At 44.0% G+C, this 27,679-nt stretch overlaps 1 protein-coding gene across 2 annotated transcripts in view; it reads right to left on the bottom strand.

Annotated features, from left to right (window-relative positions):
• The window catches only part of TCP11L2 (t-complex 11 like 2), a 38,105-nt gene extending 11,125 nt beyond the window's left edge, over positions 1-26,980 (bottom strand). Inside the window, exons 1-6 of one of the 2 annotated variants that reach the window (XM_043439885.1) lie at positions 26,811-26,977; positions 18,156-18,345; positions 15,087-15,222; positions 10,481-10,601; positions 8,808-9,028; positions 6,541-6,677 (exon numbers count right to left, since the gene is read on the bottom strand). In XM_043439885.1, coding sequence (XP_043295820.1) covers positions 6,541-6,677; positions 8,808-9,028; positions 10,481-10,601; positions 15,087-15,222; positions 18,156-18,312 — 772 coding nt within the window. In that variant the 5' untranslated portion in view covers positions 18,313-18,345; positions 26,811-26,977. Of the gene's footprint in view, positions 1-6,540; positions 6,678-8,807; positions 9,029-10,480; positions 10,602-15,086; positions 15,223-18,155; positions 18,346-26,810 lie in introns of both variants that reach the window. The other variant, XM_043439886.1, reaches the window with a different exon arrangement.
• Between the last annotated feature and the right edge of the window lie 699 nt (positions 26,981-27,679).

Here is a 27,679-nt window from a genome sequence, read left to right as displayed (position 1 = left end):
AGATGGGCAGACAGTTATGTAAGCTCACAATTGCAGCAGAAGACAGTGAGTACTAGAAGGCACAGTGGGGGTGGAGAGAGGAGAGGCTGTCTATGGTAGAGTCTAAGAGGAAGAACTCCATAAGTGATATTTCAAGACACGAGGCAGATACAGGCAAGAGCTGTCACTCCAGGCTAGGAGAACAGACCACACAAAGAGATGGTATAATGAGAAAGCATGGCAATTTGATGCTACAAGCAAGTCTGTACTGCTGGTCCATAAAGAAGCAGGGAAGGAAGGAGAGAGTTGCAGATAGCATCAGATGGACAGACAGGCCAGCTCATATATGACCTTGAGTCTTGTGCAGAAAAGTTATCTAGATTAAAAGCAGTGGTGATTAAACATTTTGGGTTCCAGACCGCTTGGAGTGTCTTGATCAGTGTCTGATCGAGCTATGCCTTTCCCAACATGCTGATATGAACACTTTTTTTTTTTTTTTACTTCAGACCCAGTTCTAAGGTTTCCCCCTAGAAATAAATTGTTCTTTAGGCCACATTTCTTATTAAAAGTATGCATTTGATAGAATTTATAAGGTGTCAATTGCTTTAAAATGCAGACTGAACACAGGTGCAGATTAAAAAAAAACAAAAAACTCAGTGAATGAAATAAAGAATAGTCACCCTGAAATTCATCAGACCCAGCCCTTAAACAGGGGTAATTTATGAGCAGCTCCATTTGCTATACTAAAGCAACACCACCCCCAGAATTTCACAACTTTACTTCTCTTCAGTTGGCAAATGTTGTTCTTGGTTTTCCCAGTTTTGTTTATAAAGAAGTAAAAGACTTGCAGTCTTTAAAAGAGATCCAACAGAGAGAAAGAGTGGAAACCATCACGGGTGTAATTACAATGTGGCAATAATATGCATTTATACTACAAGTGTAATCATTTACAACTGACACATTTAAAAGCCCATTTAGTTATCTCAAACAAAAGCAACAGTGTAGCACAGAGGTTCTCAATCCTGGCTGATGGTAGAATCAACTTAAAAAAAGAAAGATTTAGTGTGTTGGCTCTTGGAGATTTTGATTTAATCAGCCTGAGATGGGCTCAGGCATCTGTGTTTAAACACTCCAGGTGATCCTTATATGTAACCAGGCGTGAGTACAATTGGTAAAGCAGAAAGAGCAGGAGTTTAGAGGGAAACAAGGATTTTCTCTGAGGGATCTGCTAAGATCTCAGGGGCTTCCCAAGTGGCTCAGTGGTAAAGAAAATCCACCTGCCAATGCAGGAGCAGCAGGAGACATGGGTTCGATTTCTGAGTCGAGAAGATCTCCTGGAGGAGGAAACGGTAACCCACTCTAGTATTCTTGCTGGGAAATCCCATGGACAGAGGAGCCTTGTGGGCCCCAGTCCAGGGGTCCCAAAGAGTTGGACACAACTCAGCACACATGCACACTGCTGAGATTTCACTCCCATAAGCAAGAAGATCAGCTGCTCTGAGTGGCTCCAAGAGCAAGATCAACCCTAGGAGGCACTGGTACTTGGTTTTTCATGTGAAAAAAAAGCCTCCCCATTAATTTCTTCAAAGGCAACTGAGCACCAACTATATACTAGATACTGTACCTTGCTTTGGAAACTAATCAACCATTTTCCCAGTGGTACTTGTCACTTAGTAGCTTCTCAAAAAGCTTCTGCTCTCTATATCTGGCATGAGACCCGGCAGGTTTCCTTTTTAATTCACTATCTCTGGAGTTAACCATGCGCTTAAGGACTGACTCAAATAGTCTCCTTCAGATTGGCAAATTGATTTGGTCCTTGACACCTGAAGATACCTTTCCCTTTTACTGATATACACAGTGCATGCAAATCAAACTAAAAGACATAAGGTGTTTTTTTTGCAAACTTTCAGAAAGCAAGAGGAGGGAACACTTCCTACTGTACTTATTAGGCTAGCGCTGTGTGTGTGAGCATGTGTTCAGATGCTCAGTCATGTCCAACTCTTTTGAAATTTCAGAATATTGAAAATAGGGGCTATTTAAAGGTTTGAACAATGCCAGGGACTCCTATTCATGTATTCTGCACCATTATTGAATGATGGCTGTTCAGAATTGTAAAGACGGAGAGCTAGCCTGGCCCCCGTTTTCAATATTCTGGAAAATATTCACAACATCCCAATTTTCAGTTAGAAGAATGTAGTCTGCTTATCCGTGATGTCCACTCTTTTATGCCTGGTGACACCTCACCTTCCCTTTTGTTGGTACTGATTTTGAGAAATCATTTCCGTCACTCCATGCTTTTTGCAGATGTTAATTAGAGGCTCCATGACCAGGACCAGGCAACCTCCCTACCCAGCCGTTGGCTTGGCTGAGTCATACGCCCATCAGACTCTTTCCTGGGAATCTGAATGATGATTACAGCGTTCAAGGATGGCCCGTGTTGAAGTGCACATTAACCAGCTGAGGACACAGCTGGGAAATTCCCCTTGTTTTTTCCTCTCCAGATTCCTGATGCCCTCCTGATTTCTGGCCTTGCGCAGACTCAGGTAATTTTAGCTTTTCTGTGAACTGTCCTCTCCTTCCATTCACTTCCTTTTCTGCTAAAACAGCCAGTGAGTTTCTGTTGCCTCTGATATAACTCAGCTGATACAACACAAAATTGAAAAATCCAAAGAAAGGAATGAAGGCAGCAGCGTGGTTTACTCCTGGCTTGGCCAGGGGAGACCTGGTTTCCAGTCCCAGCTCTGCTATTTCTCAGCTGCGCGGCTCTGTCTTTGGGCAGGTCACTGCTGAGCATCAGCTTGCTTATCTCTAAAATGTTCCATAAATATTTCCTGAATGCCTTGGGTGCCAGGCAAAGACAACCGTAATGCAATTTCATATATTTTTTGAAAAATATTTATGTCCCATGAGGATTTCTGAATCACATGAAATGAAGTTCCTGAGAACATTTTATCAGATATAAGAGATGATCTAAATAAATAAAACCTTTTCTTTCTTAGTATCTGAAAAATCACTTGTGGCCTGGGGGTTATGTGCCATTCTTTCCACAGATAATTTAGTTGTTGGATCCAATGTGGTTATTTTGTTGACATTTAAGACACGAACCCAATCACTGCATAAGGCTTTCTTGGGTGTATTTTAAATAGGGAGATGACATAAAATCTCTCTGGTGGCAAAATACCATCTTTTGGGGAGTCAACTAGGAAACCCAGAGTACTTCTAAATATTGATTTTCCAAATAATTACCTTATAAAAATCATGTACACACAAAAATCCAACACTTTTGTGCTTCTGTGCAGTACTGTAAGACTCTTATTTTGATAGCAGGGCACAGTGGCCGACTTTTGGCAGCGTGACTTGAGGATATAATTAACAGCTGACATATACTCTGCTTCCTGGACTCTTGATTTGTCTGGGAACATATTTAGAGCTGGGCAATAATGACCTATTTGCACAGCTGGATTCATTCTATTCTTAAATCTCTGGAAATATCCAAGTCAATGTGAAAGGAACGAGTGAAATACAAGTGACTAAGTCTGGATTTCAAAGAGAGAAACAAATGATTTGAGATGAACAAAACTGTAGTTCAACCCTACATTAAGGGATTTGTTCAAGATTACAGGCCCATCTTGACTTAAGACATGGAGACATTGGTACACATGTATATGAACACGCAGGGACAAAAGGAAACCAACCAGTGAGTCTCAGGAAAATGCTGCTAAGAACATGGTTATCATATTAATAGCTCAGGTTTCAGATCCAGGATGGATGTAGGGTTCTATTTCCCATAATCCCTCTCTGCCTTTGAAACCAAAACAATGTAACCCTAAAGTCAAGAGAATTTGTGTTGCAGAAGGATCCTTAGACATCATCTAGTCATATCTGTCACTCAGTGCTAGAACTTTCACTGCAAATACCCCCAGTACAGTCGGTATACTGTTTGGAGAGAGTCAGTTTTGCATAGTGGTTAAATGCATATGCTTTGGGGCAGAGACACACCTGAGCTATCCAGGCTCTTCCACCCACTAGCAGTCTCTTACTTTAACCTCAATTTCTTCCTTTATAAACAGTGGGTGATAACAGTCTCATAGGGTGATTTGTGAAGCTTGAATAAGCTAATAAATGTAAGGTGTTTGGCACATAATAAGGTCTTGGCACATGGTAAGTGCACAAACAAAATGTTAGCTAGCATAGGCTACTATGAGTGACAGGGAGTTCATTCTGAAGTTAAAAGAGCAGCCTCAGCTTCTAGGAAGGTCTAAATTGGCTGTTGGCTACTTCCCTCCCATGGGTCCTAGTCTGCCCTTCAGAACTTAACCAAAGCCCTGAATCACTGACCACAGGGCAGGCAGTGCTCGTGGCCCACCCGAGTCTCCCTGGTACCAGGCACTATGGGCCCAGCTTCACTGACTGCTCTCATGTCACCCTCCATGGCCCTTGCCCTCTTTCCTGGACAGGCTCCAGCCTGATGGAGTCCCTTTAAAGGAGGCACGTGTTTGGCTCCGTATACATAAGGTTATCATATTGAAATCTTGACAGAAGAGCTCAGTCCACGAGGGGGAAGGTGGCATGGGGGGATCACCTAACCCAGACTTAGACTGTCGTTGCAACTGAAGCCCAGAGGCTGCTGGCAAGGGTTTGCTAATAAGGGAACCAGTGAGCTAGCCTTTTGCCAGCTGCCCAACATTTGGCATCTCGGTTTCCTCACCTGTGGAATGAAGGGAATAACAGTACCTCCCCCACTGAGGAATTGTGAGGATTTAGTGAGGTAATACTTCCTCCTCTCCCCACTTCTGGTCTGGTTTTAATGCCCACTAGTCCACTGAAACTGCTCCCATCACAGATACCAAGGAGCCTCATACGGTCTCATACTACGATCAAGCCTTGGTCTTCATCTTTCTTGACCAGTTAGCACTTGTCACAGCTGATCACTGAACACTTTCTTCACTTGTTTGCAGGACACCACCCTCTCCTGTCTTTCTTCCCCTCTCTGGCTACCCTTACACAGTCTCTATTGTTGGATCCTTCTTCTCTTCTTAAGCTCTAGATGTGCAAGAGTCCCAGGTCAGGCCCACTCAGTATCTACACTCACGCTCTAGGTAATGTCACCCAGGGTAACCCTGGGAGGAGAGCATGGAGTGGACAGGAGTGTGGAGTCAGACTTCTGGGCTGAGTCCCAGCTCTACAGCTCTTAAGTTGTATTATGGTGGCAAGTGATTGAGGCTCTCTATGTCTCAGTTTCCTCATCCATAAATAGGGAGTAATTTCCTAAAGTTTTTATAAAGATTAAATCAGTTAAAACAGGTAAAGTGTTTAGAATATGGTAAGCATTCTCTATGTGTCAGCTACTACCCAGTTCCATGGCTTTAGATGTTCACTCCCAGTGCTCACCATTCCCCCAAACTCCAGTCTCATTCCTAAATCCCTCCTAGTATCTTCATATTGATGTCAAACAAGATCTCAAAGTTCACAGGTCCAAAACTAAACTCTGACTGCATCCCATCTCCCGCCCTCCTTTCCTGGGTCTCCCCCATCTCACTAACAGGCATCACTATTCATCGAGTTGCTTACAGCCATCTTCACCTCTTTTTTTCCCTCATCCAACTTGCAGCAAATCTTGTTTCTCCATTTTCAAAATACAACCAGAACCTGATCTCTACTCACTACCTTCTACCACCACCATTTGGACCATCTGCCATCTGTGATACCACCTAATTGGTGTTCCTGTTTCCCTTCTTGCACTCACATGATTTATTCTCTACTCAGGAGCCAGAGTATGTTTTAAAAATAAAAAGCAGATGCTGCTTCCCTGTTCAAGCTCTCCAATGACTCCCCATCACATTTGGACTGAAATCCAAATTCCTCTTATTTCCTCACAAGGCTTCCTATAGGACCTGCCTCAGTCTACTACTTGGCCTCCACTGTAACCACTCTTTCCTGCCTATTCTCCTCCTCACTGTCTGTCCTGTGTTTGTGCAAAACACAAGCAAGGTTCTACTGCAAGGCCTTTGTACTTGCAGCTCTCTCTAGCTGGAATGTTCTTCCCTCACATCTTCACATGGCCCTTCCTCATTTCTTTGCAAACTCTGCTCAAATGTTACTTCTCCGAGAGGCCTCTCAGTCCACCTCACCTAAAAAACTCACCTCTTATCCTCACTCCTGCCCTGTTACTGTCTGTTTCTTTATCCTACTTTTATTCATAGCACTAAATAACACATCTGACCATATATGTTTGTTTTTTTGTCATGCCTACTCAGCCATCTCCTTGGGAGCTGCAACTTAATTTTTTTCGCTGTCATATCTACAGCACCCAAGATGTATCTGGGACACAGCAGGTGGTTAATAAATGTTTCTTTTTTTTTTTTTTAATGCATAAAGAGTAGTGCTTAGTGCAGTTCCTGGAGTCAGAGTTAAAGCTATGAGTTTGTGATATTAATTTTAGAAGTCAAAAAAAGGTTGAACAGAAATGCCCAAAGTCTTTATAAATACTATTTAAGATATCAAAAACCAAAATGCCACATTTCACCCCACTTCAATATATACCACACATATTTTACTTACTTGGAGTTTCTTCTAAAATTTCTTGGAACTTGGTTCTCTCATAATCTATCAACTGGCGCTGAAGATGTGGTCTGAGACTCCGAATTGTAAAATTCACCATGTCCATTTTCATGAGGTCCAGGACATGAAATATTTGTCTGAAAATTTCATAGTTAAAATAGTTAGACAGGTGATCAAGAAAATCATCTGAAATTCATTAACTATTATTTATTTTACAGGCTGGAAAAGATAAACATCTCCAAAATGGTTTTGAAATTCCAATCACTTTGACAAGGACACTTTTCATAAAAGGCATTACACATGCATTCCAAATGTATTCTTCCAGAGATCTCAAGAATATTTGCTTTAGCAAATATACTTCCAACTGATTCATTACATTCAGCCATAGACTGACAGACACTAAGAAGTATAAACAATGAGTCTTAACAATGAGACAAAAAGACATTCAAGAAGGAATTTTCTTTTGAAAGTCCCTGAAATTTTAAGGAATCTGAATATAGTATACCCTGTTTCTATCCCTAAGGAAATAAGAAAAAAAGAACAAAGAAAAGGACAGGGCAGCGAAGCACCAGGGAAAACACTGCATCTCAGAGTTGGGCAGCCCTGTATTCAATAACAGCTTTACAGCTGACCAGCTCTGTGGCCAGGAACAAGTCACTCCATCTCTCTGGGCCTTAGTTTCCTCACCTGTGAAAGAAACGGACAAGATCAACCTTGGAGAGATGTTGTGAAGAGTCAATGAGATAGTGTATTAGAAATGCAGGGACAGTACCAACCGCTAGGTGCTCAATATATGAGCAAGATGAACACCACAGATTTGATTATCACACATGGGTAATAAGATCATTCAAAGCAAGGATTCCACAGCTGAAGAATCTCAACCTGCCAGAGCTGAGCATAACTCTTAAGGATATTTACAACCCATTTTACAGATGAAAAAAGTGTGACTTGAGAAATGGTCAACTTTCCCAAAGTCAGAAAATAAGGAACTTACTATACGCAAACCAGTTTCCTCCCCTTCCCTTTCCAATACTATTACATGAAATTTAATTCTCTATGTGGCTGTATTCACACAACAAAACAAAAAAAAAAGGAGAAGAATTTGCCTCAATGGCAAAAAGTACTGTAGACTCCTCTTTCCTCTGGGATCACAAAGAAGTTGTTGCCTACACAGCCAAACTAGAGTCTTTATGATCTTACTGTGTACATCACTTCCTGAAGGAAGCTGCAGCAGTTAGCTAGCCAACCACCAAAGGTCTGTTTCCCTTTCTGCAGTGTGGATGTGTGGCTGGGAAATGTGATTCCACACAGCAACCACATTGCCTAGACCCACTTCAATCTACATGGGACCACAGGACTAGGCATAGTCAGTGGAATATGTCACTTCTGGGCCGAGGTGGTTAAACATTTAATATGCCTTCCTCAGGGCTTCCCCAGTGGCTCAGTGGTAAGAAAAAAATCTGCCTGCCAATGCAGGAGATGTGGGTTCAACCCTTGGGTTGGGAAGATCACCTAGAGAAGGGAATGGCTACCTACTCTAGTAATCTTGCCTGGAAAATCCCATGGACAGAAGAGCTTGGTGGGCTACAGCTCATGGGGCTGCAGAAGAGTCAGACACCACTGAGCGACTAAACAGCAGCAGCATGCCTTCCTCATGATCTCTTCCCCATTCACCAGCTGAATGTAAAGGACTCCAAAGACCTGGGTGGAGCCAAGGAGAGAAGGAGACTGGGTCCCTGAATGGCGCTTGGAAGGCTGCCTGACCAAGAAGCCCTGACTCAGACTGTGGCGTGAGTGAGAAACAAACAGTGGTTAAATCACTGAGAATTCAAGGTTTACATGTCAGAGCAGCTACCAATGCCCTACCTGATCAAGGCTTCCTTGAGGAGATTAGGTGCCTCTGCAGGGGCCCTATTAATCCTCTCTACTTCCCCTCCCATAGCACTTTATCACAACTGTAATTCCTTGTTCAGGGTTGTCTCCCCATTAAACTGTATACTCCCTGGGGTCAGAGATCATATCTGCCCCTTTCATCACTGCATCTCTAGGGCCCAGCACTGCCAACTAACACCCTTGTTTGCTCATTCTACGTGAAAGTTCCATGCATACAATAAATGATTGACTGACCCCTTGCTTAGCCAGTTTTTTCCCTAGGGTGAAGGGTTCTTTTGGGAGACCAGTTACTACTCTGTGCCCCTCGATTCCCACATTTCCCTTCTGAATGCACTCAAAGGTACTTTCAGGAAATGCAAGCAGCCAGCACTAACCTCAGTACCTCCACGATGTTGCTGGTAGCCTTCAACTCCCGGATGTCGTCATCCCGCACCGGGGCGCACAGCTTTCCCATGGTACTGATGACGTAGTTGGCCAGGCCTTGGATGTCTACAGCACTGTGCTCAGCCTGCTGCCTAATGAGGTCTGTGTCTAAAACTTCACAAATCTGGTTGCGAAGCCTGTTGCCACCAGGAGTCAGGAAAGAGAGGAGAATCTGCACAGGAATAAAGAACAGCATCATCACATGAAGAAACGCTGTCATTTTTAAAATGTCATTGTCTAGACGACCAAGCTCCCTGCCCTCAGCATTTGACTGCCCTGGATATCATGGAAGTTTGCCCCAACTCGGTGGTGGATCAGAGAAGCATGACAGGGTCCTGTCCTAAAAAGAAAGCTCTATCTTCTGAATGAAAGCCTTCCCTTCCCTCCTGTGGGAAGTTACTAACACCATCATAATGAAAATAACTGGCAAGGAAGCAATAGTATTGAAAGAACTTTAAAAAGTTTACAGAGAAATCATGTAAAGAAAGATAAAGTTGCAGATCAGGGATCCAAAAGAACCTTTTAAAGAAGGGCAAATAGTAACACCCCCATGGGCCCCATTGGTATAATACAGTATATTTACATGTGAAATATATATTATGGGCTTCCCAGGTGGCACAAGTGGTAAAGAACCCGCCTGCCAATGCAGGAGATGTGAGAGACAGGGATTTGATCCCTGGGTTGGAAAGATCCCCGGAGGGAGGCATGGCAACTCACTCCAGTATTCTTGCCTGGATAATCTCATGGACAGAGGAGCCTGGTGGGCTACAGTCCATAAGGTTGCAAAGAGTCGGACACAACTAAAGCAACTTAGCATGCATGCACGCACATTACATATTATGTGAGCAGCCTATTCACGACACAGCAGACACTGTACTTATACACACGGCATGTGGTTAGGAGCGCGAGCTCTGAGCAGGACTGCCAGTTCAAACACCTTCTGCCCCTCAAAGCTGTGTGACCCTGGATGAGTCAGAGAACTGTTTCTTTATACAAAATAGTAACAGGCATAACTACCTCACAGCATTATGGTAAGGAATAAATGAATACTCTAGTGCTTAGCACAGAGCAAGTGTCTTGTGAAACGTTAGCCATAACTGTCACCTGATTTAATTCTTGCAACTACTCAGGAGACTTGGGCTTCCCTTGTGTCTCAGATGGTAAAGACTCTGCTTGCAATGCAAGAAACCTGAGTTCGATCCCTCGGTTGGGAAGATCCCCTGCAGAAGGGAAAGGCTACCCACTCCAGTATTCTGGCCTAGAAAATTCCAAGGGCTGTATAGTTTATGGGGTCGCAAAGAGCTGGACACAACTGAGCGACTTGCACTTCACTCACTCAGGAGACTGAGACTCAGGAGAAAGCAGAAGCATATCACTAAAGCAGACCTATCTAACCTGGGCTCTGTGCTCTGAAGCGCCACAGCCACCGCCTACCAGCTAAGCGCTGGCCTGTGTTCTGGTCACTGCCCCGTCTCCACTCTCCTCTCAGAGGAACTCTTCCAGTGATTGAACTGGCTCAGTGTTTCAAAAAGAGCCTCCAGTACTCTTTAGAGAACAGAAAAACAGCCTTTGGGGTGGGGTGAGGGCAGAGGATTACTAATGAATACAGACAACATCAACTTGCCTCTCTGATTTCTTCAAACAGTTTGATGGCATGTTCATACTCGGGAGGCTCTGCATTCAGTTCTGATTCCAAGACATCCCAGAAGGCCTGATGGACAATGTGCCTCACTCGACCAGCCAAGCTATGGGAATGAAATGAATCACTTTTTTTAACATAAGCACTATTTTTCCTAATTATAAAAGAAATATGCTCATTGTAGAAATCTTAGGAAATGCAGAAAAACAGAGAATAAAAATTGCTCATAATTCTATTATTAATCTTTTGACACATTTGACATATTTCAATGAATGGTCTTAAAACAATTTTTTTTAGTAGTGGTCTGTACAATATTATATACTTATTTCATTTAATATTCTGTCTTAAGTGTCTCCCCTAAATTTTTTAAGTGCTTTCTTCCTATAGCTTTCGACAAGTTCATAAAATTCTGTCCTAGGACTTCCCTGGTGGCACAGTGGACAAGAATCTGCCTGTCAGTGCAGCAGACACAGGTTTGATCCCTGGTCTGGGAAGATTCCACATGCCATGGAGCAACTAAGCCTGAAGCCTCAATGACTGAACTTGTGTGCCACAACTACTGAACCCGCATCTACAGCCTGTGCTCCACAAGAGAAGCCACAGCAATGAGAAGCCCATGCACTGCAACTAGAGAAAGCCCATGTAAAAGCAACACCAGATGCAGCCAAAAATAAAAATAATAAAATTCTGTACTAAGGAGATACCATATTTCACTCATCCACCCTTTCTTTCTTTCTTTTTTTTTTTTTTTAATATTTTGGCCACACTGCACAGCATGTGTGATGTTAATTCCCAGACCAGGGATCAAACCTGTGACCCCTGCATTGGCAGCAGAATCTCAACCACCAGACCACCAGCGAAGTTTCTGCAGCTAGTCTTCTACACAGATCTTCAGACCTGGTCTAGGTTTTTGGGATGAGGTGGCCAAGTTGTTCTTTCCCTAATAGTGGGCATTTTGTGGCATGGAACAGAACAGATTGGCCCCAAAGAGACATGCATTTGAATGCCTGCCAGCTCCAGCTTAGATGTCCCATTTAAAGTTGGCCAGACCACATTTCTGAAATAGGAGCCTTCCTAGAAAAGCTTCACAATGGAATAAGTGGCCACCTTGCTTTATCCTGTCAATGTCAATGCCCCAAAATAGGTGCATGTTAAAATACACATCCCTACTGAACTCCTATACCATTTTGCAACTGCTTTTAGAAAAGCACTTACTTCCCTGAACTGTAATTTACTCTAAGTTTCTCTCCCTCAGAGGGCTATGCACCTCTCTCAGATAGAGGCCACTTCTTCTTCTAGGTACTTGCCATCATACCTAGCATAGTGCTTGGTATTTACTGAAGATTTACTGAATGCAGGGTGAATGAGTTGATAATTTGACAGTTAAGCATATCACTTAAATTTTCTTTTTAAAGCTCAAATAGCTAAAATACACAATAATGTTGGAAATAAAAACTAGCTTTCTGAGAAGCATGACTTAAAACTGTTTTTGTAACTGCAAATACTATACTCTACTCAGCCACTTTAAATGTTAAAACTTAGTCTAGTTGCCTGAGTAGATTTATTCAACATAAATGCCATTCCCAATGTCTGAAACACTCTCAAGCAATTACAGAACAATTAGAAAGGCAAACATTACAGGAATGGACTTTTGCTCTTGACTTTACAAGCCTCATTTACAAGCCTTTATTGGCTTGAATGGACCAATCAGGAATGAGCTAAAACAACTTTATAGTTCCTTGAAGGATATCAGGGTTGAAGTTTTCCAAACTTCTTAGATTTCTAATTTGGGGTGGGTAGTGATGAGATCAGTCAAATCATTTATAAGCATTCCTACCCAGTATCAGAAATCTGACTTATTTTATCAAGTGTTTCTCCTCAAGAAAATACTTGGTAAAATATGAGAGTCAGCCATTTTTTAAACAGTAAAGGAGACAGTGCTTTGAGAGCAATTGCCTGTCTCCTCATTTGTCACAAGTAATAAAGCATGATGCTTTGATGAAAAAAAAAATAGTAACAACTTGGCCACTGTGGAGGATCCTCTGAAAAGTCAACAGCTAATGCTATGCTATTTCACTTTTAAGCAAAGGCAATGTGTCCTAACCCTGTCTGTCATTTCTCTTGCTCACATTTTCTAGCCATGGCAGAAAATGAAGAGAAGGGGAATTCCTATCTTCCACAGTATCAAAGTGCTCATGTGCAAGGCACTTACATGCCCAGGAGCAGGCATTCAGGGTGAGTACTGTGGAGAATGTGAGGCTCAGATACAGTCTCAGCAGAGCCAGGATCCAAACCCCAAGGTCTGTCTGATCATAAAGGGCCCTCACGCAGTTTGTATTTGCAACTTATGAATTTAAAGCACAAATATTCCCAATTTGTCTTTTGCTGCACTTCATAAAACATACTCATTTTAAATTTAGAAATTCATTTTTATTAATCAATAAATGTTTATTCAAAATACAACATGTGGCAGGCCCTGTTTCAGGCACTGGGGTGATTCGAAAAGAGTCTGCTCTCAAAAAGCTTATATGTTGGCAGAGACAGAAAGACAAAAAAACACATTGACAATGAGTAAGACAATCTCAGAGGCATGAGGAAGGCAAAGGAAGACAATGTGGTCCACAGTGATGAAGAGGGTGCCCATTTGATGGGGTGGTAGAAGAAAGCTTGTCTAAGACAGTGGGTGACCTTAGAGCCGAGACACGAATGGGGAAAAGAAAGCAGCTGGTAAAGACCTATGGGAAAAACATTAAAAAGGAAGATGAAAAAAATCCTCAGGATAGGATCAAGCTGGTGTGGCACAGGATCAGCAAGGAAGCCAGTGTGGCTGAAGCAAGCAGGAGGGAAGGAATAAGAGACACAGTTGGTGAAGGAGGGCCTTGATAGTCATACTATAGAGTTGGAATATTTATTCTAAGTGTGATAGAACCACTGAAGGGTTTTAAGCAAAATCATGATTTAATCTGATTTACCCTTTAGGAGGATCACTGTGGCTGCCTGTGCGTGTGGAGGATGGACTGCCAGGAGCTAAGGATGACGACTGGGCAACCAGCTAGGATAGAGAGTCCAGGTCAGAGACGATGGTGACCTGGCCTAGGGGTAGAGCAGCAGAGCTGGTAAAAAGGATCGTAGTGAAACGCAGTCACCAGAGAAAACCAAACAGATACACCTACTTTGGCCAGTAATCTTAAAAAGTATTCATGATTATTATGAACAACATCCCCAGAAGGAGGACTATGATCCATATTTTTAAAAAGGAAAATTACTATGTTTATTCTTTTCCTGCTTTAAAACAAAAACTTGCTGAATGGAATCAAATATTATATGTTGTCTTCACTGATGGAGAGAATGCCTCCTGATTTATAAATGGCACTGTGAGCTTTCAGATTCAGTGTGGTTATCCATGGGCCAATTTGCCTCTAAAGCCTATTTACCTGCAGTCATGGCTGCAACTCTTTTCTTCCCTTTGTCCCAGGGGACTTGTGAATGGCCAAAACTGGAAAGACTGAGGTGGGGTACAAGGACATGGCTCTAACTAGAGATCCCTTGGGCATGATGTTAACCAGGACTACCTATGCTGTTGTGATTCCTACCTCCAGAGGCTTCTAGATAGACTCATCATTCTGGCAACTCAGTTGCATTCCTTTGTCTTTTACAATCTGAATATCAGTTTTTAATAAGTCAGACTGAAAAGATTTCTTGAGCATGTACTACGTGTCAGGCCCTCTGCTGGGCAATAAGAACAGAGCAAACAATATAGACATAGTTTCTCCATTAACAAGGCTTTGGGTCCAGTGGAAAAGACAGACATTGAACCTAAAATTATAAGACACCTTAACAAGACAGAGGGAGAGGGGGCTACAGGAGTCTTTAGAAGGTGATTTCATGTAGTCTAGTGGGCTCAGGAATGTCAGGAAAAGCTTTGCTCAGGAAGTGACATATAAACTGAATTCTAAAACTCTATGAGTGACATATACCCTAGAAGAATGGTTTTAAAAACAAAAGAACTTATTAGAGAACTAAATATAGTGAGTCTCCTATATATGAATGAGTTCCATTCTGAGGGCTTGTCCGTAAGTCCAATTTGTTCGCATGGCAACCCACTCCAGTATTCTTGCCTGGAGACTCCCATGGACAGAGGAGCCTGGGGGCTACAGTCCATGGGACTGCAAAGAATCAGACATGACTGAAGCGACTTAGCATGCCCGCACCAACAAAGTTAGACTAGGTACCCAACTCTCACAATTGGCTATAGAGTACTATATTGTAACAGTTTTATAATACTTTCCACACAAGTAATACACAAAAGACAAGCACACACACAAAATAAAACATTTTTAATCTTACAGTATTGTACCTTTAAAAGCACAGTAGCACAGTCCAACAGCTGGCCTACAGGGGCACATTCGTAACTTTGAAAGCTTGCAACTTGAAGGTTCATATGTAGGGGCTTACTGTACTGTTAACTCCCAGTAGACATTATACGAGACTGCCCAGGAATCAGTGTGAATATTTGTGTTTGCAGGACACACACATACACACAGACAGAGTCTGCAGCACGGTTCATGCACAACAGATGCCTCCAGGTTACCTGCTCTCAGGGAGGGCATCCTGTTTCAGTTGAAAGTTCTCATTTACAGCTATCTCGTGAGCAAGAGTCATGTTTGACAAGTTCCTTGCTGCAGCCATCACTTCGTCAAATGTCACAACCCTGGGAGGGCTCGTTGCTGAAAAGAAAACAAAAACCTATTAATGCCGTGGAAGAGGAGTTGCCAACTAGTGATGCACACTAGTGACACGTTCTGACACACACAAGGCTTACGCTACTCCAGCACGTTATTTTCAAGGTTTTACAAGTAAGAAGAATATATACTAAAGCAGGTAGATTCCCATGCTTGATACTTACGGCTTCAAAATTTTAGAAATTCCTTTGATAGCTTCAGTTACTGTATCGATAATAAACTGTCAAGTGTTTCTTAGGAATTTTTTATTAATATAGGCTATTACAAGTTACTTTTAAAAACTAAGTCACTTCATTTTTCAGCACATACTACTATCTGCATCTATTACGTGTACTCTACAGGAAACTGATGACTACTTTTTATACTGTAATTCATAACATTAATTTAAGGTGGCTGACTATGAACTAACTGATTTTTTTAAAACTACAATATCTAAAAGTGTACCCAGTATAGCACAATTTTAAGTTTTGCTAATTGGTGGTTACCACTTGACTTCACTGAAGCATAACTTAACCTGCTTGAAAGACTGTCCTGAAGTGATTAAACAAGGTAATTTAAGTAAGGAACATGGCAAAAATTCCATAAATGTAGATAATTAAAATAAATCTGATAAGTTGATCATCTACTTCTAAGTAGGCAATAGGAAGTAAAGAATTATTTCAGAAAAAAAAAAAAAAAGAATTATTTCAGTTATTTGAAAAAAATTATTCAAAAATTATTCTAGTAAGTCATGTCTTTTTGAAATCATTCCTGGAACTCTCAGCTTCTGTTAATTAAAAACCATTGCCTTAAATAATGCTGACTGCCACCAATGCTTTGCTATCTAAACTAATTTGAGAAATGAGAAGACAAGGAGATGGTGGAGAAGAGGGAGATGGAAGAGGAAGAAAAGGAGGAGGAAGGAACGGTGGTACACAATTAGTCAAATCCTTTTTCAGGACACCTAGGTGCCCTGCTGGAGATGGCAACCCTGTATATAATAAAAAGAATGAGAAAAAGCACTGAAAGCTGGGTGGCTGCTAATAAATTCTTTTGCCAATTCTCTTCCCCATTAACATTCTCCTTGAAAATGTCTGTACCCTTTAGTCCAGGAATCTAATTATATAAAAGAAATTCCTCGAAAGGCTATGTGTACCACAATGTTCATAATGCACTATTTGTTAAGCAAAAAAAAAAAAAGGAAATGAACTAAATGTCCCATGATAAACAGAAGTTAAATAAACTAATGGTGTATTCACTTGATGAAGTAATAAGTAGTCATAAAAATGTTTAAAAAAACATTATCATGAGTAAATGCTTTAGTTATAATAGTAAGCAAAAAAAGTACACGGACATGTGCACATGTATGTCTATGTGAAGAGTGAAAATACGACAAAGCACTGTCACAGCTGTCATCTCTGGGTGACGTTACAGGCAATATTTTCTTTTCTATCTACTTTTCCATGCTTTAAAAAATGAGAATGTACTAACTTAAATACAGATAAACAAGTTTTTTCCAAAGGGGGCATTTGATCATATTAAATGTTAGTTGCTTCTCTCTTGCATTTGCACTGACAACTTAAGGGGTTATATTTTCTATATAAAATGTCAATTAAAAAGCTAAAATAAATAAATGAAAGACAAATACACTGCTTTGCACATCTCTAGCGTCCATACACAAAAAAGGAAAAAGATATCTCCCTTCACCATGGCCATCTTTTAACTCTCACATCCCTAGTGTAGTAACTCTCCTCATGGGCACCCCTTTGCTGGGGTGATTTGCACAATGGTTTTTGAAATCAGCAGGAAACCCATTAGATTATTTCACTTCCTGCCTGACCCTTGAGTTGGGGCAAGTTTCCTTCCATGTAAATCAGAAAGGACCGATTTGAATTCTTCCTTGAATGTGACTCAAAAAAAAAGATCTTGAGGAGTAGTTTTCCACCAAGTGAGAGAGAAGACAGGGTGGGGTTGGAAGACCTGATTTACAGTCAAACCAGAGATCAGAGACAGTGATGAAAATAAAAACAGACAGACTGTAAACTTCAGTTCAGTTCAGTTGCTCAGTCCTGTCTGACTCTTTGAGATCCTATGGACTCTTAGGGAAGCATGCCAGGCTTCCCTGTCCATCATCAACTCCTGGAGCTTACTCAAACTCATGTCCATAAAGTCAGTGATGCCATCCAACCATCTCATTCTCTGTCATCCCTTTCTCCTCCTGCCTTCAATCTTTCCCAGCATCAGGGTCTTTTTCAATGAGTCTGTTCTTCACATCAGATGGCCAAAGTATTGGAGTTTCAGCTTCAGCATCAGCCCTTCCAATGAATATTCAGGACTGATTTCCTTTAGGATTGACTGGTTTGATCTCCTTGCAGTCCAAGGGACTCTCAAGAGTCTTCTCCAACACCACAGTTCAAAAGCATCAATTCTTTGGTGCTCAGCTTTCTTTATGGTCCAACTCTCACATCCATACACGACTACTGAAAAAACAATAGCTTTGACTAGATGGACCTTTGTTGGCAAAGTACTGTCTCTGCTTTTTAATATTCAGTGGCTATTTATTGCTGAGAGTGTGTACAAGACAGCTGGGGTGCCCTTATAGTGACATTCCAGTATGTCTAGAAAGGAGGGGAAGTCAGAACTTTGCTCTCACTCAAACATGCATCTAGGGACTTCCCTGGTGGTCCAGTGGGTAAGACTCCATGCTCCCAATGCAGGGAGCCCGGGTTCGATCCCTGGTCAGGGAACTAGATCCCACATGCCACAACTAAGAGTTCGCATGCTGCAACTAAAAATTAGAGCCTGCAGGCTGCAACTGAGACCTGGCCCAATCAGATAAATAAATAAATATTTTTTAAAATATTGATTAAAAGAAAAAACAAATATGTGTGTCTAGAATCAAGCCCAGCACCCCCAGGCTCTGCTCCCTGTCAGCTTACAGGCAGGAGAGCTGGATTTGCTGGAGGAGTCACTTGTGAAGCTCTGCCTGGAGCACTCGTAGTCGCTGAGAGAAGCCATGCTCTCGGAAAACCGGGAAGAGTCGGAGTCGCTTGGCTGGTCCTCGCCCACACACTGCTTCTCACCATTGAAGGGCATTTTGTGTCGTGGGAGTGTGGGTAGAGACAGCGCCTGCACAGACAAACAGATCCTGCATCAACCTCCCGCGGTGCTTCCACCAGTGGTGCCCATGCCTCTTCCGGCATAGACAGCCACGTCCTCTGTGTCACAGCACTGGAGAGCCCCCCAGCAGATGACCTCCTCCCTCCCGTGGCACCCAGGCCAGCCTGTCACTAGGCCTGCAAGACTGCCTTCAGAAAGGGACTCCACAGCCACAGGTGTGGCTCCCACGGGACACACTCAGTGTGAACACAGAGCAGCTCCCGGCAGGAACAGATCCACGAGAAACAATGTCCAGAGCACACGCTCTCTCCGCTGAGGGCTGCTGAGGCGTGGGAGGGTAAGAGTGACAGTGCGGGGCTCCAGGTTAGAAGCTTGCTCTGTCTTTTGCCAGGTGACCTTGGAGAAGTCACTCAACTTCCTCCCTCCGGAGTAACGCTGGGCTGAAAGACTCACCTCGTGGGGTTGCTTGAAGATGAAAAGGATCCATCTTATTAAAGTGCTCAGCACAGCATTCACGTGTCAGCTAGCACTATTCCTCTGTCTTTGTCTTACGTAAATTATTTTTGAAATCAGTCTCTTTAGTGGTCTGTGAGTCTCCTGGGGAACGAGGAGCTACTAAGTAACATCTCTGGCTGCCAAGTTGATAGGTTTTCCTTGTCCATTTTGTCACAAACTGCCATGCTATGAAGCATAAGGCCCGAACTTTGGTTTGTACTTGGTAATTTACCAAGTACCCACAGCCACCCAATGAACAAGCAGGCACAAAGATGCCGGTTCACAGGCGGGGGGAGAACAGGCTCTGGGAGACTTGCTGTGCCACAAAGCCAGTCCCTGGACTCCACCAGGGCTGCTTCTGACACATCAGATTCCTCCCCAGGGAAGGGCAGGGCAGCGGGCCCGGTCACCCCCTGGAAAGGAGACCTGGGGTACGCTGGATGCTCAGACCAGAACTCAGGCTCCTCAGCCAGGCCTGTGAGGGAGCTGGCCCTGATACCTGAGTGTGGCGCTAGCTGACGCTGAGGGGAAACCCAGGCCTGAGGAGAAAGGCACCTCAGATCCTGAATGGACGGTAATGACAGTAAGAGCTCACCAAGCGTCTTTAAACCTGAACCAGCAATGAGGTTCTCTGAGCTTTTAAAACTGTCAGAACATGACACCACAACTACCCACAGAATGCCTGGAAATGCCTGAAGTTCCTTCAACGGTCCCTTTCAAATGTATTAGGCACCTACTGTGCACCAAGCCCAGGGAAAAGTAACAGTGAACAAAATACGCAAGGCCATCCTCCCACGGCGCTCAGGTCCAGTCACCTAAAGCCGTGTGTCAGATACTGGAGGGCGGAAGGGGACACCAGGCACTGCCGAGGGAGCGCCAGGAAGGAGAGGCAGGCTGGGGACCGGGTGGAGGGGCTGAGCCTCTGCTCAGAGAAACAGGGCTGTTTTGTTATCCTCTGGGAGATGACAGAGAAATGGATGGGCCTAAGAGGGTCTTACTGAAGGTCAAAAGTCAAGGGCACTGCCCCTAGCCTCACCCAAGCAACCTCTACGGTCGTGCCACTTGTAGAAACACACCCTTGCTCAGCCCTCCGCTTTCGCAAACAGAAAATCACCAACTCAGAGGCTGCCTCTGCAGACTGACGGAGAGGGAGTGGGGTGGTGCTGGAGCTGTCAGGAAGCTTCCCCATAGGGACGCTACTCCCAGAGTTCCAAACCAAACAGCTTGGACACAGGCTACAGAAGGCCTGACCCCTGGCATTCTCAGTGGTGGGCTCACCCCCTTGACCCCAGGCAAACTAGTTTTGCGCTTTAACTCCCATCTGATAGAAGGGGGTGTGGGTGTGGATGGGGCTAGAGCAAGAAGAAAATGGTCCACTCTAACCCTTTCAATTCCACCAAACCCCAAGTCCCAGATGGAGTGCTTGCCCTTCCCTCTGGCTTTCTCTCTTTGTCAACGTTTACTTCTCATGGATGGCGTTTTCGAGGAAAGGAAACCAGGAAGCCCTCCCTCTACGCCTGGCCAGAGCTAAGGGCACTCTTCTCTGTCCACCTGCAGCACATCTCCGGTATCTGCCCCATAACAGACTCTCGTAGTTATTTTCCTCCCTTGGCTACTTCTTTTTTTTTTTTTTCCTTTATTTTTTTTCCATTTATTTTTATTAGTTGGAGGCTAATTACAATATTGTAGTGGTTTTTGCCATACCCCTGGCTACTTCTGACTCCCCTTACTAAGGCAGGAACTGTGTCTCGTCCACCATCAGGGTCAAGTGTGTGACAAGCATTCATTTGGTGTCAGCTGAATAGGAATCCCTGAATATTGCAACCAGAATATTTGCCAACTGATATTCCACATTTACAGACCTGCTGCTGTCACAGGTTAAGGCCTGGAGCAAAGAACCTACCACCTCTACCTGCCTTATGAGGCTTAGGACTCAATATTCCCTGGTCCTGTCATACTCTCAAACTAGAATACCTTAAGCTCTGCTTCCACTTTATTATTTCTTTCATTCATTCAACTGTGACAACTGTGCCATGATGTTCTGAGATCATTTCTCTTCACTTTGGCTATTTTTCTAGGTAAAAGTGAATAAAAACTTTTCATCCATTGGAATTTATGAACTAGGTTAATAGCTAAAACTGTCCATTTCACTTACTCCAGCTGAACAGCACACCTCATAGGTTTCTTAATTGTGTTTAACGAGGCAGCTAAGTACAAAGATTTTTTAAAAAATGAAAAGCTCCAGGTTGGGAGGTAGAAGTCCTGGGTGTGAGGCCTGACTCTGCTGTTGATTTGCTGCATGACCTCACCCACAATGCATCTGCTCTCTTCACCTCATTTTTCTGAGGGGGTTGGGCCAGCTATCAAGTGCCTTTTATGAGGAACTGCTAAAATGCTATATAGACCCAGAGTTCTGTGAAGCATCACATCACTAGAAGTTCTGAGAAATCAAATGTTTCATGGCAGACAAGCTCAACAACATGCAACTATGCTTTCTTCCAGGCTCCCCAGCTGGCTCAGTGGGTAAAGAATCTGCCTGCAATGCAGGAGATGCAGGAACTAAGCGTTCAATTCCTGGGTTGGGAAGATATCCTAGAGGAGGAAATGGCAACCCACTCCAGTATTCTTGCCTGGAAAATCCCACGAAGAGAGGAGCCTGGCGGGCTTTAGTCCATGGGGTGGCAAAAAGTTGGACACAACTGAAGTGATTGAGCATAACACATACACAGGTTGCTTTCTTCCAACAATTCACTGGAGTAGAGTTTCTGGCATAGGGGATGTAAAGAAAATGTAAAAACATCAAAATGTTCAGAAATCCTGTTTAATTGGTAGAAGCCTTTACATGACAACTGGGTTTTCATGGATCTGAACAGAAACTTTTCTTTGAGGCCAAAAGAAATGGCCTGCATTCTCAAATTAATAATACCTAACACATAGGGTTGGTGAGAGATTTCATTCAGGCAGTATATATTGGAACAATGTCTGATACAGAGTAAACAGGATACAGATGTTTGCTGTTGTTAGTATTATTTGCTTTGGTAGTTATTATTATCATCATTTTAGGCATTAGAAACTCTGGAAGGAAGAATAGTTTCATTCCATGGTGATAAAAGCATGTTCCCCTACAGATAACAAAGACTGGGAGTTGACCTAGGACAGAACTCTTGCATTTGTTTGAAATACAAAAATCAAAAGCAAATGGTGCATCATGGTAGAAACAGTCTTCTTCAAGTTCCTTCACACTTGCTCTTACCTTTCCTGGTCTTAGGTGTCCATATAGGTCATCTGAGGACAAAGCTACTTGACTCAAAAGCATTAAGGGCAATTAGACTGCTTTTAAAGCTATTTTGGATTCTCTCTTAGAATAGTGACAACAAAAGCAGGTTGTTTCTTTAAGAAATGTAATGCTTCTAATACCGACAGACTAGATCTACTTAACCTTCACCAGAGCAACTCACAAACAAACCAGACAACTTTCCGGGAACACCACATCTCATCCCACATGGGAGGATTTACTCAGTGGCCAAAGGTAATGTGAAGAGAGGAGGTAACACCAAAACAAAGCCTCCAGCACTACAGTGTATCACTATTCAAAGAGATTAATCACATTTTTCATTGTACTGTTCCACATTTTATAGTAATAAAGGCAGTATAATCATTCCGTCCAAGGTCAATGACTGGGAGGCAGGAGGCACTTAAATATGTATTATGGAATGAACAGCCATATGACCACTGGCATTTTAGAGAAGAGGGAACAAGTTACAGAGACCTGAAGGGGCTCATCCTGCATTTCACCACATATAAGAGGGAAATCAGTTTTTAATTTGCCAGTGATCCTCAGGCTGTGTCCAGATAACTGACTTTACTTTCTTATTTTCTTTCTGCAGCAAAATCCACCTGCAAATGATCCTGCACTGGTTCAGAACTGCAAAGATCTACCAGTCACCATGCACATGTCACCAAGGCAGTAAGGACATTGGCTCTGGAGCCAGGAGGACAGGATTCTTTATCTCAACTCGTGATACTTATAGACTGGAGACAGGGAACTTACCCTTGATGAACTGGGGACAGCAGTATTATCTACTTTATAGAATTGTTGTAATTGAAATAGTATATGTATTTAAACTCCTACTAAGTGCTTGACAGATATGAAATATTATTTTATTCTTATTGGAAATTAAGAAGTTTTAAAACATGTCAGTGTCATAAAAAACAAAGAAAGGTTGAGGATAATGAAAGGGGACTTGACAACTGAGTGCAGTAGATGATCCCAGATTGTATCCTGTACCAAATTAAAAAATGCTATAACAAACATTATTGCATCAGTTGACAACACGGTTACAATACTTGAAACTACCGTCTGTATTATAATGTCAAATTTACTGAAGTTGATATGTGTGCTGTGATTATGCATTGAGGAATAAAGACCTATGATATATGCAACTTTCTCTCTAATGATTCAAGTGAGAGAAAAAGAGAAAACAATGAAGGCTATGGAACAAAATGCTAATAGGTGAATATGAATAAAACGTAGACAATAGGGAGTTCTTTGTACTGTTCTTGCAACGTTTTCTGTAAGTTTGAAATTACTGCAAAGTAAAAGGTTAGAAGAGGAAGTACTGTACCAAAAGTTCAAGTCTAATTCAGAACAGTCCAGTCTCCTGTAGTTTTATGATCTTGATTGTTCCCACTGCTATGTTAGCTTAGATAGCACTCTATTATAAAATCTCTTCTAGACAGTCAAACTTTCCCAATGTCCTTCTTGAACAGTGCCTAATGAATAAAACAAGAAATTGTCCAGAACCCTTCAGAAAAGGCAAAAGAAATCCCTTTTAAGTGTTCTTCTCCAGGTGGGTCCCCTCTTCCTACAAGGTCTCTTGGCAGTGGTTTATAATCCTTCTGTGATTTGGCCTTTGTCCACTTCATTCTGTCACCGTTCTCCCCCTAATTCTTCATATTCTGAACATAATGGCTTTCTGTGGGTTACTCTGACATGCCAGACTTCCTTCTTTGGAGCACCTGCACCTGCTATTCCCTTCCAGCAGGATGTTCTTTTCCCTGATCTCTGTGTGGTTGGAGCCTTGTTGTCATTCAGACTTGAAAGCAAATGTTACAACTTCGAAGTGACCTTCCTTGATATCCCTACTCATTCCATTTATTAGTCATCTTAGAGCTTAGAGTGCTGCCTGGGATAAAGCAAGAGCTCAGTGAGCATCACTCATGAACAAATTAAGTCACACTATTCACAAGACTACTTGGGTTACCATTCTCTGCCTCACTCACATTGTTTATATTCCCATTACGGGGTAACTGAAAGATAGTTGTCTGCAAATCTGTCTCTCCATTAAATTTTAAACTCCTTTCAGGAAGAAGCTATGTCTTCTTCCTCCAGTTTCCAGTGCCTGTCTCAAGGCATTTCCAAGGCACCAATAACTCAAATTAGCAAAGACTCACAGTCCCAGAGCTTAAAGAAACTTTCACATTGTAACTTTTCACCCTCTTAATGCTAAACTGGTAGCAAAAAATAACAATTGGAGGTAACAGTTATTGAGTACTTACTATGACTCAGCCCCTATAATAAGTGCTTAAAATGTTTTATTTTCTTGAATCTTCATTATAACTTTGTTAGCAAAGGAATCATCATTATTCTCTTTTTGGAAGGAAGAACCTGAGGCTCAGAGAGGTTAAATAATTTGCTCTAGGGTTCACAGCAGTGGCAGAAGCACAACTCTAATCCAGGCAGTGGATCCCTAAAGCCTGTGCTCTTTACCACTCTAGGATATCTATAGAAAATGTGGAGAACTGTTCATTCTTTCCACTCCCACGCTGCTGAACTGATCTATCCATCACCACATGGACCCTTGCACATGTGATAACAAGTTGACCTTCCCCCCACGGTGTCTGCTCAAGTGCCATACCACAAAGGGCATTACTGAAAGAGTTCATTGACCAAAATCATTTTCACCCACTGTACTAGAGTGACTGAAAATCCTCCATCAGGGAGCCTTTCTTTATGAACTGCAAAATCCCTCTTTAAAACCCAAATATTATCAAAAGGGTTAATTGCTTACAGCTAGTATGAGTCAGAAGCATTTTGAAGTGAATTACTCAGATTATCCAGCAGGGCCCTGAGGAATGGAACCCATGCAATTAAGGTTAAGTCATGAAAAGGAGAAAATTTCAAGAAACATCTAGCAGGTATCATCTTTCAAGACCCGATCAAGGTCGGGTGCAAGGACAAGCATTCACATATCTGTAGTAAAGGGTAGGGAGTCACAGGAGTCAGGTTGGACTCTGAAGAAAACGCTTCAGATGATATGTGAAATCTTCATCTTCTGCAAAGTGTTGCTTTAGAACCACTCCTAAACAATAGCAGTGCTAAAGAGTTATCCGCAGGCAGCAAAGCAAAAACCATAGAGCAGGGAGGTAGGTGCCTGCTCCATTCAGCTACAGAATACTGGTCTTCATCAAATTAGAGCCAACAAAGGGCTAGATAGAGGCCAACAAAGCCAGTCATTGTATAAAAAAGCAGATGTTCCTGCCACCCATAATATTACAGCATCAGGGAAAGGATTCCCAGGCACTGTGTACACTTGAAAACACTTCTCCCACTTCTGGCTGACCTGTTTTAGTACCTGTTTCCTCCTCTGGACCCTCAACCCTCCACAAAAGGGCACTGAAGCTGCTTCATACAGGACTAGGTATCTTCAGCCCTGGGTCACTTTAAGTCAGGCAGCCTCCAGGGGCTGCCAGGATGATAGATGAAATCCCCGGAGGCAAGAGGAAAACTGTAGGCTGGGCGCCCTCTAAAGTGGGAACCACTGCCATAACCTTATTAAATTTGGCAGGTTGGACAGAGCAAGGTTTTTGACTGGGTTGGAGACCATGGGACCACCGGGATCTTGGGGGCCAAGGGGCCCTCTGGGGACAAAGACAGCTTGTCTAGTTTCTCCTACCTGAAAGTAACAGTATAACCATCGCAAGATGATGTTTCCCAAGACTTAGTCACTTGAGGACCTCTTTTCACGTCTGTTTCCACATCTCCATCCTCACCTGTGCTCTATCAAACACTTCTCTTTATTTGGACGAGATTTTTGCATTTAAATAGATTTGTTTTGAAAGGAAACCTTCTATCACTGTGAAATCGCTCGGTTTAAGGGCACAGTTTTCCTTAACACTAATGAAAACACTTAACTACGTTCGTCCACGTGCCATCCCAAATCATCGCTGTGACCTGGAGTGGCACCATCCAAAGGAGCAGCCTTGGGACGCACAAGCCACCCCGGAGGGCCTCAGGGGTTCGAACCCGGGCTTAACCCGCATGTCCTGCCTCCTCCTGGTAACCGAGGGTACCGTTGCGGGAACGCATCTGCACACCCCTAGCCCACGTCCCCTGGGCGCCCCTCCCCTTCAGAGGCACGTTTCCTGTCAAAACAAACCCTTGGGGGAGGGGACAGCGGAGGCCGAGGCGAGTACCGAGGAAACCCCGGCAACTAACCCAAACACACGATCGGAGCCCCTCCCGGCCCTGACCACGGCTCGGTTCACCCACCCCAGCCGGGCCAGCGGTCGCAGGCGATAAGGTGCCCCCTCCCGGAGCCCGGGTGATGGGAAGCCGCTCGGGGCGCCCTCGCTGGCACGGGCCCAGAGGGAGGTAACAGAGGCCAAGCGGCCACGACCCCGACCCCGGCCCTTCCAGGGCCCGAAGCCCGCGGCCGCCCCAACACCCGCCGCGGCCACTCGGTGCCCGCGCCCCGCTCCCACGCGGGACGGCGGTTCGAGGTCAAACAAGGGATATGGGGAGGGGGTTGGGGAAGCGAGAAGCCGGGCTCTACCGCCCCTGGCCGCGGGTCCCAGGACGCAGCTCCGAGGTGAGGTGGGGGAGGCCGTCGGGCGGCTACTGGGGTGAGGCGTCCCCCTCTGCCAACCTGGCCAGTCACCTCAGAGCCCGCGACCCCTTCCCCGGGGATGGTACGCACCGGGTCCGGCACGGAGACAGGCGGAGGAGAAAGACGACTGAGGGAGCCCTCGTCAGGGGTCTTTGAGTGTTCCCTCGCCCAGGACCGCACAAACACCTTGGGAACTCACGAGTCCAACAACCCTCAGCCTCCCCGGCCCCCCCACGCGGTATTTAAAGGGCCGGGAGGGACTCTAGAGAGGCAGCCACGGAGTGGCCACCACGTTCGTGGAGTTGGGGGGGGGGGAGACCGCATGAAGGAGAGGAGTAAATCTAGGGCACTTCAGCTTTGATGTCAGAGTTCTGACAGACCTGACCTCATAGAAGACATCTGCCTCAACTTCGAATGAAAGAGACCCAGGAGAGCTTGGATTGGGGGTATTTTGGATGCCAGAGGGAACGGTTCCCCCCCGTGGGCTGCGAGTGGTACAGTCCGGGTACTGCTAGGGGCGGGGAGAAGAGTGTTTACGGAACTGGGGCAGCCCTACCTCCCCAGCGCCGGGTATTGGAGGCGGGACCTGTTGGGGCTCTGGGGGCGGGGCCAGTCGGGGCGCTGGGGGGGCGGAGCGGAGCCGGGATTCTGGGGGCGGGGCGGAGCCGCCCGCGGACTGTCCCGTGAAGCCCTGGATTGACCCTACTGGTCTACAGGGCTTCACACCATCGTGAGCAGTGCAGCAAACTGTCTGGCCGCAGGAGGAACTTTTACGACCCGAACACCCCTCATCTAGACCAGGAGATCCAAATTAAGTTCTCACTATCACACGGTCTACACAGAGACAATCTAACCCACTACGGGGGACGAAGAACATTCCTACGCACGTCAGCAACCAAATTGTCATCTATGTTTGTGTCTGCACCTACACAGAAACAGGAGTCCAGATTTGCATATGA

This window comes from Cervus canadensis, chromosome 21 (genome assembly GCF_019320065.1).
Source record: "Cervus canadensis isolate Bull #8, Minnesota chromosome 21, ASM1932006v1, whole genome shotgun sequence".
Taxonomy (NCBI): domain Eukaryota; kingdom Metazoa; phylum Chordata; class Mammalia; order Artiodactyla; family Cervidae; genus Cervus; species Cervus canadensis.
The sequence above is the reverse complement of the archived record's forward strand: the minus strand, read 5'-3'. Positions and strand labels throughout refer to the sequence as shown.